We start from the raw sequence: 19,540 nt of genomic DNA, 5'->3' as shown, positions 1-19,540 counted from the left end.
GAGACTTAGATAGCGCTTCTACGTACGAATACGATACGCCCCGACGCGTTCCTAACTCTTCTACAATTCCTAGGCCTCGACCGATTGCGCTAGCTTAAGCAACACCGACAGCTTCGAAACTAGTATAGTTACAAGCTTAGGAGACGGTCGGAAGTCTACGGTAGAACAGGCTAGCTCGACCTAGCGAGCTATTACGTCTCCCTTCGTACTAGGCGAGCCAAATATAGAAGCAAGATACGCGATTACCGTCTAAGGCAGAAGAGAACCGGGCATACTAGGGAACAGTGCCTTTTTATAATACAATTTGGCTACGCTAGGCTCCTATTTGTTTAGACCCTCGCGGATCGTCTTCTCGTACGGGCGTCTAGCATAGGCGGCATCTAGGTCCGCCAAAGACGGAATCTATTTAGAAAAGCAGTCGGTAGGCAATATTATATCCTAGTCGTAGATGTCGTAGTAGTTCTTGCGGATACGCCCTTTAGGCAGTAGCTCTACGAAGGGCTTTAAAGTAGTAACGCGACGACAGTCGACCGGACTATCTGCATCACATCTAGCGTTTACAAACTCCTATACGGAATAGTTTATATTGTCGCGCTTCTACTAGGGACCTAGTTTCGCCCTCGGCTTCTTGCGTACCGCCGACGGCAGTCCGACAGGCGCCGGCTCGTTAGCATCTAATCTAGCGTTAGATAGCGCATCGGCGAGATTACTAGCCTCTTTCTCCTACTCCGAGTTTAAGAATCTGTCCGGGACTACACGAGTCTAGTTTAGTTAGGCCGGCGACCGAGGGCCTACAATCTATTAGTCGTAAAGGAAGGTAAAAGTTCTAGTGCCCTACTACTTACTATTACGTATAGCGCGCCCGGCTCGCTACATAATAGTCCGCATGCTAGCGTTCTGCGGAAGGCGGTATTAAACAACCTGTTTAATATTAGGCAGGTCGACGCCTAGACTAAGAGCCTTAGTCGCGAACAGGATCCGGATCTTCGAGTCTGGTTTCTAGAACTCCTTAATTACATTCGCCTACGTTCGCCTAGCCGTCCTGCTATAGTAGGTTCTTACTATAGTATAGATCTAGTTAATCGTTAGGCTTCTAGAGAATTAGGCATATAGGTAGGACCGGAGGCTAGACGCCGTAGTGTAGATACCTAAGCGACTGTCGATAAACACTACTATTTTCTTAATCGACTAGGGATTCGGCACGCTATTAGCTCCGGCAAGGCGATTAGTTAGATATCGAAGCGTCTTGTAGTTCCCGAGCATACTATCTAGAATAGCGCAACATCGCATAGATATCTTAGATTAGTTAATCGAATCCCGCACGACAACTGTATCGTTGTAAAAGCTAAAGGCTGTCTAACACTTAACGAGAGTATCTAGCTCGAGAGTCGCTAAACAACTAAAGAAGCAAACACGATTAGTTAGGGTAGACTAAAGATTCTTTAGATAGGTATATTCTTTCCGAAATCCTCTACCCTCTATCCCCTACTAGTAAACTAGGTAGAACTCGTCTAACATAAAGAGGCCGAGCCTTTGCCTTACTACCGGTTTAACTATTAGTTTTATAAACTACGACTATATTACTATCTTAGGAGACAACATAAGGTAGGTACACTTCCCGGAATATAGTAGCTTCTACTACTAGTTAGTAAGCTCCGCCTTAGTGTTCGAGTTTAATACTAACAGTTTTCCCTTTAAACACTCGATCTTCTCGAGCTGTTCCTTGCTAATCTAATTAATTAGAAGTACTAAGATCGACATCTTCTTCCGTATTAGCGCCTATAACTAATATGCTAGACTCTTGCCCGCCGAGGTAGCTGCAATCCAGACTAGGTCTTTCTTCTCGAAGAGTAGGTGCCGCAGTATACGGACTTATAGCTTTCGGGCATAATACGGATACATTAGACGGACCGCGCGCTCAGTTATGTCTACCTACTCCGCTATACTTATAGCTTATTGTCCGTCTATTGTTTGTTTGTTTGTTTGTTTGTTCCATTTACGTCCTGTATGAGTCTATGACTATGTAGGACGGCTGTCTCGCGACAGCAGTCTATCTATGTACACTCGTTGTTCTCTCGTATCTCTTGACCTTAGGGAAGGACCCGTGCCTAGGATAGTAGCAAGCTAGTATCGAAGGACTTTAAAGAAAGACAAATAAGGAAAAGTAAAAGGAGTGTAGGCTAGACGGTCTCGTCTTCGCCTCTTACTAGGTGCTAGGACCTAGAAGCAATCTTTGTATCCGAGAGAAAGGTAGTAAGGTGTTTCCGGAGTTCCTTATCTTCTACTATTTCTAGCAGAGATTGTGCTTGTCGTAGCGGTAGTAGCCTAAATACATCGTAGATAGGGCAGCTATATACGAGGTGTTCTGCTGTTTCTCGTCGTCCGTAAGGGCAGTCTGGCGTCGTTGCGTGTCTAAAGCGATAGAGATAGGACTTTAGGTATCCGTGTCCTAATAGGATAGTATAGAAGGCACTAGTTAAAGCACGTCTTCCTCCTATTCTATGTTTTCCTAGCGAGCTCTATAGAAATCGACTAAGGTAGCTATTTGTATTCCTAGGTACTTTATTAATCTCCCGTTGTCTTGCTATTTCGTATCGGGTTTTCCAGACGCTAAAGAGATCGTCTTTTGCGTGGTTAGCCCTCTCGTGTTCTACGAAATGCTTGTATTGTCGGAGTCGATAATAGAGTAGTTGTATCTATATTCTCTGTCGTTTTTGCGGAAGTATCTCTCTCGAGTCCTCGTGTTAGACTTCTCGCGTATCCGAAGGCGCGCTTTGGATAGCGAGTCTTACGGGGTAGTTTTCGGGTAGCTTTGCTGCGCGTAGAGAGTATAAAATTAACTGTCTCTCTAGGCGTAGATCCAGGGGGAAGAGATTTGACTCTACTTCGGACGGGACGTTTGGGGCGGTACGGAAAACGCCTAGGATCTTCCTATAAGCTTTACTTTGTAGAGATACTAGAGGTTTTATGCTCTTTTTCGACCGCTACTAAACCGGGGCCCCGTAGTCTGCTATTGTAGTAACGCAGGCTAGGTAGATCTTTCTTAACGATATAGATGACAGACCGCGTTCGGTATTTGCTAGTCTTTCTAATCGATAGAATGCCGCTTGTGCTTAAGCCGATCTTATTGCAATGTGCTCCTTAAAGGTAAGACCGGCGTCTAGCTAAATCCCAAGCTACCTTATCGCTTTCTTTGCCGGGCGAACAATATCGCCGTTTAGAAGAATTACCGGGCAATCGGACCCTTTCCCTTTCGAGAAGTGTACTAGGTCTGTCTTTGCTAGGTCGAAAGCAATCGAGTTCTTCTTTCCTAGGTCTATTAGCCTTCTTGCCTCACGTTCTAGTACCTTAGAGTTCTTCTTAAGGGACGTAGACGAGGTAGATAGTCTAATGTCGTCGACGTAGGAACTAGGAGTAACTCCTTGTAGCGAGAAGAATATGTCGCGCGTATAGATAAGAAAGAGGATAGGAGACATCGGGCTGCCTTGCGGAACGCCGATCTCTACGTCCTGGAATTCCTGTATCTGTCCGTCGAATGCTATTCGTAGGCGTCTATTGCTTATAAACGACTAAACCTAACGTATAAGGCTGTGCGGAAGCCTTAACTAGATTATTATTCTTAACAGTCGGTTCTTTGCAACGTAGTCGTATGCTCCTCTTACGTCGAGGAAGATAACCGAAGTCTTCTTTTTCTTTCTTCGATTCTCCTCGATTTCGTTCGTTAAGAGAAGCACCGTATCGATAGCCGATTTCTTCTTTCGCCCTCCTAACTGCGAGTCGTGTAGAAGGGGCTTCGTCTCTGCGATAATCCCTAGGCGTTTCGCGAGTATTCTCTCGCTAATCTTGCCGAGACAGTTTAGGAGAGAGATAACTCGGTAGGCCTTAGGGACCGAATAGTCTAGTTTCCCCGGCTTTGCTAGAACTGCGCCTGTCGCAACTTTCCAGCATCGGGGGTAGTGTCCTTCGTCGAGTAGCCTACTGTATATACGTAGAAAGGTAATAGGAATAGCGCCGTACGCTTTACTAATAATAGCTTGCGTAATACCGTCTAGGCCCGGCGTTTTTCCTTTTACTATCTTCGTACTATAGGCGGCAGCGAGTTCCTCTTCGGTTAGCGTAGTCCAGCCCTAATCCCCGGCTGTATACGCTTCCTAACGGCTGGGCAGAGGTTCCTCGGCAGGAGGGCGCGGAAATAAGGCTTCGGAGAAGGCCTTACATTTCCCTTCGAAAGAATCTTCGTTGTTTATCGTAGGTATCTGTCTTCGGCTGCTATTTCTAGTATAGGACATAGCTTTAAAGATAGATTTCGAGTCTTCTTTTTCGAGGAAAGCGTTCTAGTGGTTCTTCTTAGCTGTTTTAATAGCTTGGAAGTACTCGTTTCTCGCTTTCGTGTACGCCTCTTTCTCGTTAAGCGTCGGCGTACGTCCGTCGGTAAAGGTCTGTCTATATGTTCTAGACATTGTACGGCGTAGCGTGCGTAGCTCTCTATTCCACTAAGGTTTTGCGTAGGCGTATACTACTTTCTCTGGGATTGCTCCCCGCATCGATTCGGTAATACACGAGGTAAGGGAGTCTGCGATTTCGTCGAGGGAGTTCGTATAGTCAATAGACGTCGCCTTGCTTATTAGGAGATCTGTAAACAGTTCCTAATCCGCGGAAGCTATATCTAGAACTACTTTCTTCTGTTAGGCTCGATCTTGCGCGCTAATAAGGTCTATAGATATAGCCTTATAGTCTAAGCCTGTCGGAATCGTTCTCTAGTCGATTTCTTTCGTAGATAAGGATCCTCTTGTAAACATAAGGTCTAGGACCGACTCTGCGTCTAGGTGCGGCCTATAGAAGGTCCCGACACCTATCGTATTACGTAGAGTAAAGCCCTGGTCTTCTATCTACTCTATAAATTCGCGGGCGCTAGTAGTATCCTTTCCCCTCGGATCCTAGGACGGGTGTCTAAGGTTAAAGTCTCCTACTAGTAGAGTGTTTGGAAGGAACGTGTTGCGTAGAGAGTAGAGGGTTCTCTCTGTTGTTCGTCGGTTTTACGGGTTCTCGGTATCCCGAAGGTCTTTCTCGTTGTAAAGATTAACTATCTGGATCTTGTTGCCCTTCTTGTCTAAAATAACAAAGGAAAGTATGTCGCTGTCGTCTAATAAAATAGGAGAGATATTGACGTTAAGTCTTGTGCTAATATATAGCATTGTTCTTGGCCGGATCGTCGAATCCGTAGTCGTTAGGAATAGCTGGTTGTATTCCCGGTGTGCGATAGATCTCGTCTCTTTGTAGCCTATTATCGGGTCTTCTATAGTCCACGGTTCCTGGACTAGTAGAAGGTCGGCTTTCTGCTTAACCGCGACGTCTAAGGTAGACTCTGTAGCCTCGATAGATCGGTTAAGATTAACGTAGAAGATCCGTAGAGAGTGTTCTAACATATAGAACGTTCTAGGGGCCTCCCTTTCTGTTGTATACGATCCTTCGCCTTCTCGACTCTTAGGCTGTCCGCGCCTACGTATAGACGGTTTTAAATAGCCCTTTTTGCCTCCTCCTCGGTAGCAAAACCTACTAGAACTGTCGCCCTAGTAAGAGTCCTTCTTCTCTCTTCGTTTGTTAGCCAAATCGGGGTGCCTGCAAGTTTAAGACCTCTATTAAAGGTCTTAATTTCTCGTTAAATGTCCTGTAGGCCCGTTGGCGTGTTAAAGTTCGCGGTCGAGACGCCGTAGACTACGACCTTATGCCAGAGAGAGTCCTCTATTACCCGTGCCTCGCCTACGATATCGGTAACCTTAGTAAGGCTATCGATCGTTCGTTAGCGGGCTTTCTCTGTTGCAAAGTTTAGGACAATGTTACCCCGAAATGATTTCTTTATCGCAAGGACAGCTAGCTCTTGGTCTTCGCCTTTAAGAGCGTCGTTAATTTTGTCTCGGGTTGCGATCTAGTCGAGTTCCTTCTCTTTATCCTTTAGTACAAGGATAAGAGGCATCGGTTCTACTTGTTCTTTCGGCTTACTAGCCCTCCGGGAGACGGTCGTCCACTATTGTTGTTGTTGTTGTTGTTGTTGTTGTTGTGTTGTCTTTGTTGTCGAGGAGGTGGAGGTAGAGGTAGCGGATCCGCTGTCTCCCTTAACAACGTCTGCGAAAGTAGGCTTCTTCGCCTGTGCTGCTAGTTTCTTTGTTGTTATTTCTAGGTTCGAGACTTGCTTTGCGAGGATTTGGGACGTTGTCCTAAAGTCTGTACGCTTGGTAAAGTGCTGAAAGACTTCGAGAAGGTCGAGAACCCGGGTTTGTTCTCCTGGAAACCCGACTAGATCCCCCGCCGCTTCGACTAGTAGCTGTCGGGCTTATAGGATCTTCTCGTTCGCGGGCGTGTAAGAGAGTGTTTGTTTCTTTCCGAGAGAAGGGCTGCGAGTCGGGGAGATACTAAATTCGAAGGGGTTTTGCCTTTTCCTAGGTATAAAAGGAATGCCGGTTCTTTTTAGTAGTTCCTCCGGCAACGGCAGGGTTTTAAGAGACTTAAACGTAACTTCCTCGTCCCCTCTAGCCGTAGCTTTTAGAGTCTAAGGGGCTGAGCTTGCGTCTGTTATTTCCATTTCCGTCTCGATAGACATTGTCTTGTTGTTGTTGTTTATTGTTTGAAAAGAGGCTTAGTAGTCTTACGCCGAGAGGGCTGCTTATTCGTCTCTATTTCCAATCGCGTTCGGGTCCTAGCCTACTTACGACACTAGGGCACTCTTCTTCCTACTATACAAAGTGGGAGAAGGTATACTTTAAAGAGGAGAGAAGAGATATATAAATATACCTCTGCTTCTAGGAAGTACTCTAGCCTGCAGCAACGTGCGTCTTTGTAGCAGGCTTTAGAGGTGTTCTACAGGTAGCTATAGCAGGTTCGGGACAACCTTTGTCTCTAGGGAAAGGTAGGCCTATACTCTATACAGAGTATCTAGCTATATAGCTAGTACTACTACTCTAATCCCTAGAGGTGCAAATTCGTCCTTACTAAACTACACTGCTCCTTTAGCTTCCTCTCTTAGCGGCGTAGGACAACAGGTAACTCTAGTGTAGAGAGAACTAAGTGTATGTGTATGTTTGTGTATCCTAGGGACACTGCTCTTGTTTAGCCTTTAGCTCTTTTAGAATTCGACCAAATCAGGCGTTTGATAGCTAGAATAAGAGCTCTCGTCGAGGGCTTTCAAACGGGCTACACGGCGTCCGAATCGGCGGCGTATTAGTTGTGTTATAGTATGTTGAAGTGTTGTAGTGTTGTGTTATAGTACAGGTTGTGAACCTTCCTTATACAATGCCCTAAACAGGGAATATTTCGAGTATAGGGGAGGTGAGGTCGGAATAAGGTTTCGGAGGTAGGGGCCAAATCCCGGAGTTTAGGGTCAAAATTTGCACCCCAAAGGGGGCAACAAGGTGAATCTTTAAACTCCAGTAGCGGCGTAGGTTTTAAGGGCAGCGAGGTAAATGCGGGTTCGTTAGAACGGCCTTGATAAGGGCTTTCGAATAGTGCGTGTTTGGTGATGATCGGGTCAATATTGGGTGTGCAATGGAAGTGCGGATGTCGATGTTTTGTATTGTCCGTCTAGAAGCACGGGCGTTTCGACGGTATAGTTAATCTAGTAGCACACCTTATCGAACGCGCGGCGGCGCGCTATTACAACTAGCTAGTCTAGCATATTAGCAGGCAGAGAAATAGAAGGTGTGTAGCATTCGTTAGGGGCCCTAACCTAAGCGGCTTCGACTACGTCTACATTATAGGCATTCCTCTACGCCGACTAGAATACCCGCTCTAGCAGCCGCCTAACTAACACGTCGTCTTCTTCGACCGGAATCTCTTTAGTTAGTGCTAACACTATCTTCTCTAGCTATCCTTCCCGCCGAATGAAATATACTTTTATACTACCCCTACACAAAATCGTCTAAAGGGCGATATCTAATACTAACGGTTCTATAGGGTTTTGTAGACTACCCTAGAGGTCCTCGCTATTATCGAAGTTACTTAGGACGTTAGACAGACTATTACTATCGTCGTCGTCGTCGTTATCGACTACCTGAATGCGCTTAGGCACGCTAGTAAAAGCAGTGATTTCTATACGCGAAAACGACTCGTCCGATCGATCCTCCTTATTAGTCGCCTTATCTAACATATTGCTAACTTGTCCGGACTCGCTAGCGCCAAAGCTACTTAAGGTACTCGTCGCGAAAGATCGGGTTAGGTTAGAATTTAACCTAGAAAGACGAGATTTATAGCGCGGCATCCTAAAATCAGCTTTAGTTAAGTTAGGGAGCGGACGGCTAGCTATCTAATAGACAAATTTTAATTAGCATTAGACAAAAACTAAAGGAGGAGTAGGCATTGCTGTCTCGCTATACAAACGCGTCGGTTAGACTAAAGATACGCGAAAGCCTACTCTTCGTTCGTCTAACGCGTTAGGTTAAAACAAATAGCAGGAGGTTGTAGAGCACGTTAATCTGCATTAGATAACTAAGCCGGATTTTTAGATTTCATACCTAGTAATACTATCGTCGCTGTTAGTCGTACAGACGCGTTCAGGTGCTAACACTCTATGTTAGTATAATTTACATATAAAGCTAACACTCTATTACCAAAAAACACTAGTTAGGCCCTCAGACCACCTACAGTAGGGCTAGGTGCTTGCACCTGATTGGCCTGATACGCGAGGTGGTCTGAGCGTCTGAGACTACCCGCTTCCGAGGCCATGCCTTGTCCCACATTGAAGACATGGACGACACGGCACCTTCGACGCTGCTTGCTCTTCGACATGAATGTGCATATGCAGTGAGTGCTAGCAGTCAGCGATGCGAGGTATCCAGATCCGCACATGCATCTTCCAGTCATGTCGTTTCAGAGCGATGAAAGCGCCTTCCTCTTCAGTCGTGCATGCTTCATGCCCCACTCGCTCCTGCCTGAGGCATGAGATCTACGGAATGCCAAGATCTACGAAATGCCAGCACTGTCAATTCTAACGAAGCGCTTTCTCGAATATCACCACATCGCCGAGAAGAAGACCTTCACCACAAGATTGTGTTGGCATCTCATCGAACACCACAAAACAACATCACAATGTCGACCTCCGAGCTCGCTTCCTCCTACGCGGCCCTCATCCTCGCGGATGACGGTGTCGAAATCACCGTACGCAATATCCCACAGCCTGCGGGATCCGCTGCAAAAATCATTCCTAACACATGATACTTTCTCAGGCCGACAAGCTCCAATCCCTCATCTCCGCCGCCAAAGTCGCCGACGTCGAGCCCATCTGGACCTCTCTCTTCGCCAAGGCCCTCGAGGGCAAGGACGTCAAGGAGCTGCTCTTGAACGTCGGATCCGGAGGTGGTGCCGCTCCCGCCGCTGGTGGTGCCGCGCCCGCCGCTGCTGGTGGTGCCGCCGAGGCTGCGCCTGAGGCTGCTAAGGAGGAGGGTGAGTTCTTCGGTATACTCATGGGACACGGAGACCGAGTGCTGATACGATTTAATCACAGAGAAGGAGGAGTCCGACGAGGACATGGGCTTCGGTCTCTTCGACTAAGCGCATCGCTGCGTTGGGTCTTGCGAAGGAGAACAGAGTCGACGTGGCTGCAGCATGGAGTAAAGCGATGGTTGAAAGGTGGATCGATGGATTATGGAAGGAATGTGCACATGGAAGTGGTGGAACTGGTGCGCACTGTGCAGCACGGATGTTGCATGTTTCTCCATGGCTATAGCCCTGTCGTTTGCTACAATCAAGCGCGAACCCGAGTGCTCGCTATGTCAAAAAAACCTTCTCGCTGTCGTAATTGCGTTTCATCGTTGTGAATCTTCGTGCGCTGAGGACCATCCTGGTCGAGCGCGAGAACGTCTGCCATGTTCCCGTTGCCTCCCATTTCCTTGCGCCGTGAGACCCATTGCCCAGCGCAGATACGCTCGTGAATTGTCCACGGCTTCTGCTCTTGACCTTTGCGCCTGTTGCCCTCCCAGATGCCTAGCGGACCTCCATGTCCACGGAGAGTACGCTCATGATGCTCCATTGCCCGACCTTTGCGCCTCCTTCGCCCCCAATATTCGTGTTGTTACAAGACAATGACCAAAAGACTCGCTCCAATTCCCTCCTTAAAGTAACGCCATGCCGCTGCTGCCGCGCCGCGCTGAAAGCAAATGTGATTGTGTGTGCAGGGGAACGTTAACTTTGAACTCGCCATTATCTTCTTGAATATCCGCCGGGCGGCAGACTCGAATCGAAACGGTCGGCAGGACGGCTTCTCGAAGAAGGAGCCTGCTGCGGGTAATACTCCGGCGAACTGACAACCTGCACTGGCGGCACAGTAGCCTGAGCCGCGGGACCTAGAGCCGCGCTGAGTGGTGTCGCTGGGACTGGTGTAGCAAGTCCCGGCACTGGAGTCAGGCTTGTGTTCAGGCTCGGCAGTGAGTTGTTGTGGAAGCTTGGAGTCGGAGGCGGACGACCGAGAGTTGATCCTCCTTGAGTGTAAGATGCTGTTTGCGGCGGTGTCGAAGCGCGAGTGGCTTCCTTCACCGCGGACTGCACCGGTTTCAAGCTCGCCTTGATGTTGCCGATCTCTAAGCGGTGGGCGGCGAGAACCATGACTTCACCAGCAAAATTCGCCCAGTCCTGTTGAAAACGTTAGTGTTTCTTTGGTGCTGGGGATTGAAGAGCGTGCTACATACCTTGGCAAAGCCCTCTGTCAACATTCGAATCTCATGTTGATAGCGGGCTGGGTCGCCCACTCTCATGACCTTGAGACGTGACAGGAGCTTGCTGTTCGTGGCCAGCATGAAGTCACACTTGTTGACTGCTTGCGCATATCTGTGCGATGACTGCGGATGACCGGTGTTGTCGGCATTGGTCTTTCTCGTAAATAGTTCCGCGCGGACCGGAGGAAGCGTCTGAGCGGCAAGGTCGCAACATGCCTTGAGCTTCATGTAGACTCTATCAGCGCCGTCTTCGCCTTCGCTTTCCGGCATGCTGCCCATTGCACTGCGCATTGTGTTGTTGCGGGATGTGTTCCTGCTTTGTGAAAGACCTGGGTATGATTCGTTCAATCGAGCGGGCGGACCACTTTGAGACACCATGGTGTTGCTTCGGCTGCCTCGACTGCCATTGGAATGCAATGGCACTGGTGGCACCGCGCCTCGCAGATTCGTGGTGCTGCCGGAGATCGGCAAGACGGTGTTACCTCGTCTCCTGCTACTGGACGATCGAGGCTGCGTTGGCGTTACTGTGCGACTACTCCAGGCCTGGGACGGCCTCAGGGTATCGCGCTTTGGCGAAGTCTTGGTCTGGAATCCAAGCATGTGGCAGATGTTGCGCGCCTCGACGAGCGTGCTATACGACGTATTGAGGACGCATCTGACGTGGAATGCATCAACCCGTTTGGCGATCTGGTGCCGGCTTCGATTGACCTCCTTGATCACGAAGATGTACATCTTCAGTGCCGTGATCGCTGTGCGAGTGATTGATGTCAGGAAAGCTTGATCGATTTCTCGGCCATCTTCGATCATGCTGTTGGCGCCGTTCAGGAGACGGTCCAGCTCCTCCACGTTCGCATTCGCGCTGAACAATTGGCGTTCGAGACCAGAACGCTTCGATGAGCCCGCTCCGATTTGCTGCGCGATATCTGCTATTGGTCGGTACAGGTAGAACAGCATCAACAGCACCCGCTTGACAACCTTGATCGAGTTCAGAGTAGGTGGCCGGGAGTTACGACTCTCGGGTAGACTGGCGAGTTTGCGTGAGAGTATATTGCGGTTGACTGGTCCGTCGATTGGACTGGCAGCTTCGGAGGACTCCCCTCCACTGCCGATGTTCAAGAAGCCGTTGAAGGTAGAGGTCACGCTTGGGGCGCGAGAATGTGGAGGCGTAAGAGTCGCAGCTTGCGAAGAACGAGCCGACATTTGTGAGGACATCTCACTCAGTGAACCGAGACCAGTGTTCTTACGTGGCACGTAGCCTTGCCGCCTGTTCCTCATGCTGGCGTTGGAGGCCACTGATTCACTTCGACTTCTGTGACCGTCACTGCCAATGCCAAATAGCGGGGCAATGCTTGGGCGTGAGCCGAACTGCGAGCTAGAGGACATGCCGCGAGCATGAGATCTCTGCGGGATTGGCGGAATGTGATCCGGAGGAGATTCGGATTTCAGGTCGTGGATGTGCTCGATGTCGCTGACGCTGGGCCGCACTGGAAAGCGACCGCCGTGCAAGCCCCTCTTCGGAGGACGCGGGGTGACTTCGACGTTGCTGAGGTGAGTTAGCAGCTAGTCCAATAATGATGAGCTTTTCTCGCAACTCACCTGAGGTCTTCATCTGAGCTCGCGGTAAGACGCGCTCGCATCGTCATGGTCTTCATATACCGCTTGACCTGCTGGCACATGTCCTTGTCCTTCTCCGACTCCACCATGAATGTTGTCCGATCCGCCGAAGGTTTGAGAGCTTCGGGAGGAGGGAATTCGATAGGGTTTTCGTCAAACTTGAGTTTCACCAAGCTCATCTCCCCCAATGCCAGTGGGAGTCGCTTGATCTGATTTCGTGCCACGGCCAGGTATTTGAGATTGGTCATCTTCTTGATATCCTCGGGTATTCCGTCAATCTGGTTCTTGCTGATGTCCAGGATCTCCAGCTTCGAAAGCGTCAAAACCTGCCGTATGTCAGTGCTCATTCACTCTCCTGCAACGAAATGTCCGTACTGCCATGGGAAATTGCCTGAGCTTGTTCCACCGTAGATTCAGATAACGCAGACGGTCACATTGACCAATCTCAATGGGAAGTGCAATGCGCGGGTTGTGTGAAAGTGCGAGCCTAGTAAGCAATCAGCTCACCGCGCGAGTTGTCCACCGTCCGTCACAGCCATTGTTACCTCTCCACCTTGTCCTTGATCAGAAATATGACCTCCACCGGCAACACATTGATGTTTTTGTGGCTCAGGTCCACGGTCGATCCGGTCTGTGACTCGCGTGGTAACTCGCCGGCGCTCGCGGCGGAGGCCTTGGCCTGGCGGTCTTCGTCGGCATCGAGTTCGTTCTTGACAAAGGTGACCAGATCGGGGAGGCTCATCACCGGTTTGGTGGACTGGACGAGCGCCATCTGCGCATATTCGTCGTGCGGCGGTCGTGAGGGTGAAGCGAATGGTGGGTGTTGTCGAGGTGTTCGAAGGGGCGGAATGTTCAAGGGTCGTGTGGAAGGAACGTCAACGAGGTACCTGCCTTAGCGTCTGCACTAGCGTCCTCTCTTCACAACCTTTGTGATGCTTCTGAAGAAGTACCTTAAGGTATTGCTAAAGTATTGTGGAAAAAGCTGCTGTAGAACTACCCGTAGGATCGGCTTTTAAGTCTTGTGCTTGACACTGCAGTTTGGTTTGATTGTAGACAGATCTCACGCAAAACACTCACCCATCAAGACTCCCCCGTTTTGAAAGAGTTTTGACAGGCCCCGTTCAAAACTGGGGAAGCGCGGAGGCGGCTAGACTGTGAGAGAACAACGCCTCTTCCTCCTAATATACTTTCATCATACCAATCACGATCCCATGGCTCCATGATTTTCTTCCACTCCCTCTTGAGGGAGGCTGCACCCCTTGTGAAAGGGCCTTATAAATTACCACTGGAGCGGCTGTCATGGCCAGTGCAGTGCTATGCCTCGATATCTAGGGATCCTTACTTGAACCTCGCTATCGAGCACTATCTGCTGCAAAAGTCCCATCCAGATTCCGCGATACTCTTCACCTATACGAACCGGCCCAGTATTGTCATCGGCAGGAACCAGAACCCATGGCTGGAAGTGAACCTCGCACTTTTGGGCGATCGCCGACCTCCGCCAAAGGTCAAGCCTGGGCCGAAACCCAAGCCGAAAGGACTGGGAGCGGTCGATCTGGTGCGGCGTCGTAGTGGAGGCGGCACTGTGTTTCACGATGAAGGCAATATGAACTGGACGGTCATCACTCCGTCTGCAACTTTCACACGCGACAAAAGTGCCGAAATGGTGGTGCGAGCCTTGAGGCTCTGCAAAATCGACAGGGCACGAGTGAATGCTCGCCACGACATTGTCCTCGATCAAGGCGAACGTGGAGCCGACACAGATCCAGCAGATACACACAGTACTCCATACGAGGCCAAGGACTTCGATACACCACGACCTCTGAAGGTATCTGGATCCGCATACAAGCTCACGAAGGGTCGTGCTCTGCACCATGGGACATGCCTGCTGTCGAGCCCGAACTTGGACGTCATCCCGGACTACTTGCATTCTCCAGCCAAGCCGTTCATGACTGCCCGTGGGGTGGAGAGTGTCAGCTCACCGGTCGGCAATATCAAGCTCAAGGCGTGGAGATTCGGAGCCGCAATGATGCAACACTTTGCGGAGCAATATAATGACAATAAGACTGTGCCTGCTATCACAGTTTCATCGAGATGGCTGGAAAACGAGGACGTTCGTAAAGGTTACGAGGAGCTGAAGGTTTGTAGTATGCAAGTGACACAGCTGTATCAAGAAGCTAACACGCCAGCAGTCTCTGGAGTGGACATATTTACAGACGCCTCAGTTCACCATCTCAACAGAGTCGGTGAAAGATCTGAATGCCAATCTAGAGCTTTCTGTCCGGAACGGCGTCGTGAACGGCGTTTCGTTGTCGTACAAGGCCTCAGGTACTTCGTCGACCTCACAAGATGATCTTGATGGTCTCATCGGCTGCAAGATCCACGAGATCGAACACTGGGGCGCCGTCATGGACAGAGCGCTCTCCGGGATGGACTCTGCAGAGAAGAGCAGCGTGGTGGCTTGGCTCAACAAGATGCTGCCGAAGGTTCAAAAGTAGAAATCGCGCGCATCTTCATGGCAATTTTCATGGCGACGCTCGCGAGCTCTAGTTCAATCATCCCTGCAAGTTTGCTAGATCAGTCGACAAACGACCGGACAGTGGATCTGACCTGCCTTCAAAGTCATCATGATCTCCTTCCTTGCTCGATATCCGCGACACCAACGCTCTCAACCAGCCGAAGTTCAGACGGAACACCCCAACTCCTCCCTCCAATGTCGCCCCTCAGCCTCACCAAATTGCCACCAGAGCTCCGCCTCCGCATCTACGCCCACATCTTCATCACCCACTTCGACCGCTCCCTGACGTTCTACCCCTCCTATCCCTTCTTCTGGCCCGAAATCCTCGAATCGTCCAGCCTCATCCGCCACGAAAGTCTCCCAGAATACCGCGCTTTCCTCGCCGCCGAACAGGAACGTCTGGAAGAGCTCATTGCCGGTCCTCCGCAAGGGCGCTGTTGGCACGGCCCTCCGTACAATTACTATTGCGATCAGAGTTACGCAGAGTGTTGGTCGTTGGTTAGGATGGAGAGGGAAAGGGTGAGGTTCTTTGATAGTGGAGAGGTGGCGTTGAGGGGGAGCAAGGGAAATGTGTAGCATCGTGCGAAGCAAGTCTGAACAATGATAAGACGATGTGGCATCGACGGCAACGCTGAATAGGTCGGACATGGCAAAGCGTTCTGAGAAGTATTGACTTCCATTACGCAGACCTATCTACGAATCCCACCCTACCCTCATCATCGTCACCCGTCTTGCAATGCCGAACTACTAATAGGCCGCAGAGTATCTCCTCACAACATCCACCTTCGCGCAAGTAGGGTTCTTCGGCTTCACGTCACCTACGGCCCAGTTCAGGCTCTGGTAGCCGTATCCGGCGTAGTTGTAGTTGCAAAAGTACCAGTGGTACTCAGACTTCGACGAACCCAGGCTTTTGGGAGGGTAGACGGACTCGTCATAGTAAGTCGGAACATGGAGCTTGTTGTCCTTGTCGAAGCCAAATTGCTGGTCCTGACCGATGCCGCCAAATTGGGCATGAGCCAAGGTGGAAGACGGCGAGTAGAAGAAGGTGAGGCCGTACGATGCTGACATGGGGTCAGTTCAGAGGTCTCGATGGGGGCGGAGAAGTTGCAGCTGGGGCAGTAGTGGAGGGTGAATGTATAGAGGTGAGACTTACGTTGAACAGTTCCGGCATCGAGTTTATAGGTGATTGTGCCGACGTTCGACTCGCTTTGGCCGGTCGTGGTGTTGAACTGAAAGGTCGAGCCTGCAGGATCGGAGATGCAAAGACCCTCGATCGCGGCGCCTTCATGACAGGCGCTGAGGACCTTGCCGTCGACGGCCTTGACCGAGCTGGAGATTACGAGCCTGAAAGGTGCAGACTGGGTCGTCTGAGCTGCAACGGAGCTGCTGAGAGCGAGCAGGGCTGCTGCTGTGCCGGCAATGGTGGACTTCATGGTGCTGATGTGGGAGGTGTTGTTGGCGTGAGAATTGTTGTGTGTGATGTTGTTGCTGGGTCGTTGTGATGATGATTTGATGTTGCTCGAGCTGCGGCAGGTCCTTATATATACAGCTCTGCAGGACAGGCGTCGATCACCTCGCCATTGACCTCAATTGACCTGGCATGGGTTGCGTCAACGTTCCGGTCACCGGCACACCATCCGCGAGAGAGCCAACTTGGAGTCGTATTCAGTCTACAGTAGTTCGGCATGCCTCCCGAGACAATTGTAGCTCAATAGGACGCCTTGCTGCCCCAAGATGACGTCCAGGTTGGTCGCCTTACAGCACTAATCGATATAGGCTTCAGAGTGCTTCTATTCTTGGCGCTTTCTTGAAGTACGAAGCACAGAAGTATAGTCCCGTAGTGATGGACAAGATCGGCTGCCGAAGCAGACGTCGATCATTTGCAGTTTAGGAATGACTGACGTCTTCAAGGTATATACTTACCGTCTTTGGCGCTGCAGAGACTATTTCAAGTGAATTCGTCAGTCCTATCCTTCGGAATCCTGCCGTCGTATTGCTAGCATCCTTCCGGTACGACGTTGCTGCACGAGATCTTCCTGTTCGCGTCATACAATAATGTCATGGTCTTGCGATTTAACGGCGGCGCATGAAAGAAGGTTGGAGCTTTCACGAGAAAACTTCGGCTCATCAAGCTGTAGTGAGGACCTCTGTGTGCAAAGCGGTCAATTCCTGTGCAGCGAGACCTGCTGCCGGAGACGTTCTGCACATATTGTAGGGTTGCTGGGGTCATGCTGCCGATGGTATGTTGCGGCCTCAACATCCAACTCGACTTCTCTCGACGGACCATCATGGAAGGATATCTTGAACCCACATATGTCATGCGCAAGATGCCGGTAGAGAGGTAGCGCTCCGTCAATGAGTGTTCATACCGCCGCAAGACTCTTGGAGGAGGGTGGTGAGGACAAAGGAAAGGTGATGTCGATGTACAAAGCCGGCAGGGGCTAAAGGGACCCACAATAGATCTAACGAGCTGCGCGTTCATCACAGTTTCACTTTCATGACACAACTTGAATTGTTCTACGGTGTTCACTTCTCCTGCATGATCAGCATGCAGATTTGAACTCTTTGAGGAGCGAAAATGCTGCGATATGGCCAGAAACGACACCACCGTACCGAGCTCCGACAACCATGAAGCAGAGCAGGAAGCCAGTGTAGGATTGTTACAGCAAGAGCATGACAAGAATGAACAATCGCCCGATGATGACGGCGAGGATCTAGTGGTATATTCAAAGGAGGATCCGCCAAAGCATCCCGGAATACCTCCGAGAAGACAGTCGTCTTTCGCGCAAAACAGGAATGGAGCCCCGAGAACGCCATTGAGAGTCAGATTCAATGTGGACGAGTCGGAACGACTGAGGGAGCACAATGGCAATGCGCGGCAGAGTGGAGACTGGATGGACGAGGAGGACTACATGTCGCAGCACTCCAACTCGGAATATCAACGGGCACCATTGCTCACAGGAATCGAGGCTCCCAGCGTCACTGTTGCCAATGATCTTGACGAGTTCGAGTCGGAGTTAGCGAGACCCAAGAGTGGGATGAGAAGTGCGTTCATGAATATGGCCAACAGCATCATTGGAGCTGGAATCATTGGACAACCATACGCCTTCAGGCAAGCAGGGCTGTTGACCGGCATCCTGCTCCTGATAGCCTTGACCGTCACTGTGGACTGGACCATTCGCCTTCTCGTCACAAATTCGAAGCTGAGCGGGCAGAACTCTTTTCAGGCCACAATGGAGCATTGCTTTGGCAAGTCTGGCCTTGTGGCTATTTCGGTTGCCCAATGGGCCTTCGCTTTTGGAGGCATGGTTGCCTTCTGTATTATTATTGGGGACACGATTCCGAGAGTGCTTGGAGCATTGTTCCCAACTTTGCATACGATTCCAGTTCTTTGGCTACTCACCAATCGGAGGGCCATCATCATGTTGTTCGTCTTGGGAATCTCTTTCCCGCTTTCTCTATACAGAGACATCGCTATGGTACGTGCATTCATCTGTTCAGCGCGACCATGACCACAACTGACTTGCTTCAGCTCGCAAAAGCCAGCACTCTGGCTCTGATCAGCATGATCATAATCGTAATCACGGTCTTGACACAGGGCCCTATGACACCCGCCGAACTGCGTGGGCCGCTGAAAGGTAGCCTACTCATCAACGACGGCGTTTTCCAGGCAATTGGTGTCATCTCCTTCGCCTTTGTCTGCCATCACAACAGTCTTCTGATCTACGGGTCTCTCAAGACGCCGACAATGGATAGGTTTGCCAGAGTTACGCATTACTCGACTGGCATCTCGATGGTTGCTTGCATGACCATGGCACTTGTCGGATATCTTTGCTTCGGCGACAAGACTCAGGGCAATGTTCTGAATAACTTTCCGTCCAACAACATCATGGTCAACATAGCACGACTGTCAGTATATCTCCGAGACCGTGTATTTTTCACGCTGACTCTCTTATAGCTGCTTCGGCCTCAATATGCTCACGACACTTCCGCTTGAGTGCTTCGTGTGCCGGGAAGTCATGACGCTCTACTATTTCCCGCACGAGCCTTTCCAGCCAAATCGCCATCTGATCTTCACCACTTCACTCATCGTGTCCGCCATGGGCATGGCGCTCGTCACATGCGACCTCGGAATCGTGTTTGAGCTCGTCGGTGCTACCAGCGCCTGCGCCTTGGCTTACATCCTTCCACCCTTATGCTTTGTCAAGCTTACGAAGAAACGGACTTGGGAGACATATGCGGCGTACGCTTGCATAGCGTTTGGATGTTTTGTGATGACCATCAGCCTGGTACAGACAGGAGCCAAGATGATCAGGGGCGAAGGCGCAATGGCAACGTGCAGCTAGCATGTATGGGAAACGAATATGTAGATCATGAAATTCGCAAGTCTCACAAGTCGTGAGGCATCCCGATCCTGATAATCCACTTAGAAGACTTCTCATCATTCACGTGCAAGGACTGGCATCGCCTTTCTGCTCTTCCTCAATGTCACTCGTGCAAATCAATAGTTGTGACCACTGCTGATTCCTAGCCTATCAGAGGACCCAAGACGGGAATAATCAAGGCCAGGCGCCCAGCCATGGGTCGTATATCGCTCTATGCACAGCGCGAAGACACTCACGCTACGGCGAGCGATGAATGTCATATATCAGTAGTAGAATAGCGCGGACTGGCAAAAATGTTGTAGATGAAGAAGAAAGAAGAGGAGAGA

At 50.1% G+C, this 19,540-nt stretch overlaps 5 protein-coding genes across 5 annotated transcripts; 3 read left to right on the top strand and 2 right to left on the bottom strand.

The window, feature by feature from the left end:
• Positions 1–9,011: 9,011 nt before the first annotated feature.
• On the top strand, positions 9,012–9,775 carry MYCGRDRAFT_101774 (60S acidic ribosomal protein P1; the record flags this gene model as incomplete). The annotated part of the gene is made up of 3 exons (XM_003848073.1): positions 9,012–9,147; positions 9,216–9,432; positions 9,494–9,775. The coding sequence occupies 3 exons, from the start codon at positions 9,079–9,081 to the stop codon at positions 9,538–9,540; spliced, it is 333 nt and encodes a 110-aa protein (XP_003848121.1).
• Positions 9,776–9,911: 136 nt separating this feature from the next.
• MYCGRDRAFT_111506 (uncharacterized protein) lies at positions 9,912–13,086 on the bottom strand (the record flags this gene model as incomplete). Its single annotated transcript, XM_003847917.1, has 5 exons — positions 9,912–10,617; positions 10,674–12,243; positions 12,297–12,640; positions 12,690–12,801; positions 12,860–13,086. 5 exons carry the CDS (start codon positions 13,084–13,086, stop codon positions 10,189–10,191), a joined length of 2,682 nt encoding a protein of 893 aa, XP_003847965.1.
• Positions 13,087–13,533: 447 nt separating this feature from the next.
• Positions 13,534–14,809, top strand: MYCGRDRAFT_50623 (uncharacterized protein; the record flags this gene model as incomplete). The annotated part of the gene is made up of 2 exons (XM_003848074.1): positions 13,534–14,451; positions 14,504–14,809. 2 exons carry the CDS (start codon positions 13,534–13,536, stop codon positions 14,807–14,809), a joined length of 1,224 nt encoding a protein of 407 aa, XP_003848122.1.
• A 767-nt stretch (positions 14,810–15,576) lies between these two features.
• Positions 15,577–16,313, bottom strand: MYCGRDRAFT_111505 (uncharacterized protein; the record flags this gene model as incomplete). The annotated part of the gene is made up of 2 exons (XM_003847916.1): positions 15,577–15,890; positions 15,983–16,313. The coding sequence occupies 2 exons, from the start codon at positions 16,260–16,262 to the stop codon at positions 15,577–15,579; spliced, it is 594 nt and encodes a 197-aa protein (XP_003847964.1).
• Positions 16,314–17,372: 1,059 nt separating this feature from the next.
• Positions 17,373–19,175, top strand: MYCGRDRAFT_77474 (uncharacterized protein; the record flags this gene model as incomplete). The annotated part of the gene is made up of 3 exons (XM_003848075.1): positions 17,373–18,308; positions 18,362–18,738; positions 18,788–19,175. The coding sequence occupies 3 exons, from the start codon at positions 17,418–17,420 to the stop codon at positions 19,173–19,175; spliced, it is 1,656 nt and encodes a 551-aa protein (XP_003848123.1).
• Positions 19,176–19,540: the final 365 nt, after the last annotated feature.

This window comes from Zymoseptoria tritici, chromosome 12 (assembly GCF_000219625.1).
Source record: "Zymoseptoria tritici IPO323 chromosome 12, whole genome shotgun sequence".
Taxonomy (NCBI): domain Eukaryota; kingdom Fungi; phylum Ascomycota; class Dothideomycetes; order Mycosphaerellales; family Mycosphaerellaceae; genus Zymoseptoria; species Zymoseptoria tritici.
The sequence above is the reverse complement of the archived record's forward strand: the minus strand, read 5'-3'. Positions and strand labels throughout refer to the sequence as shown.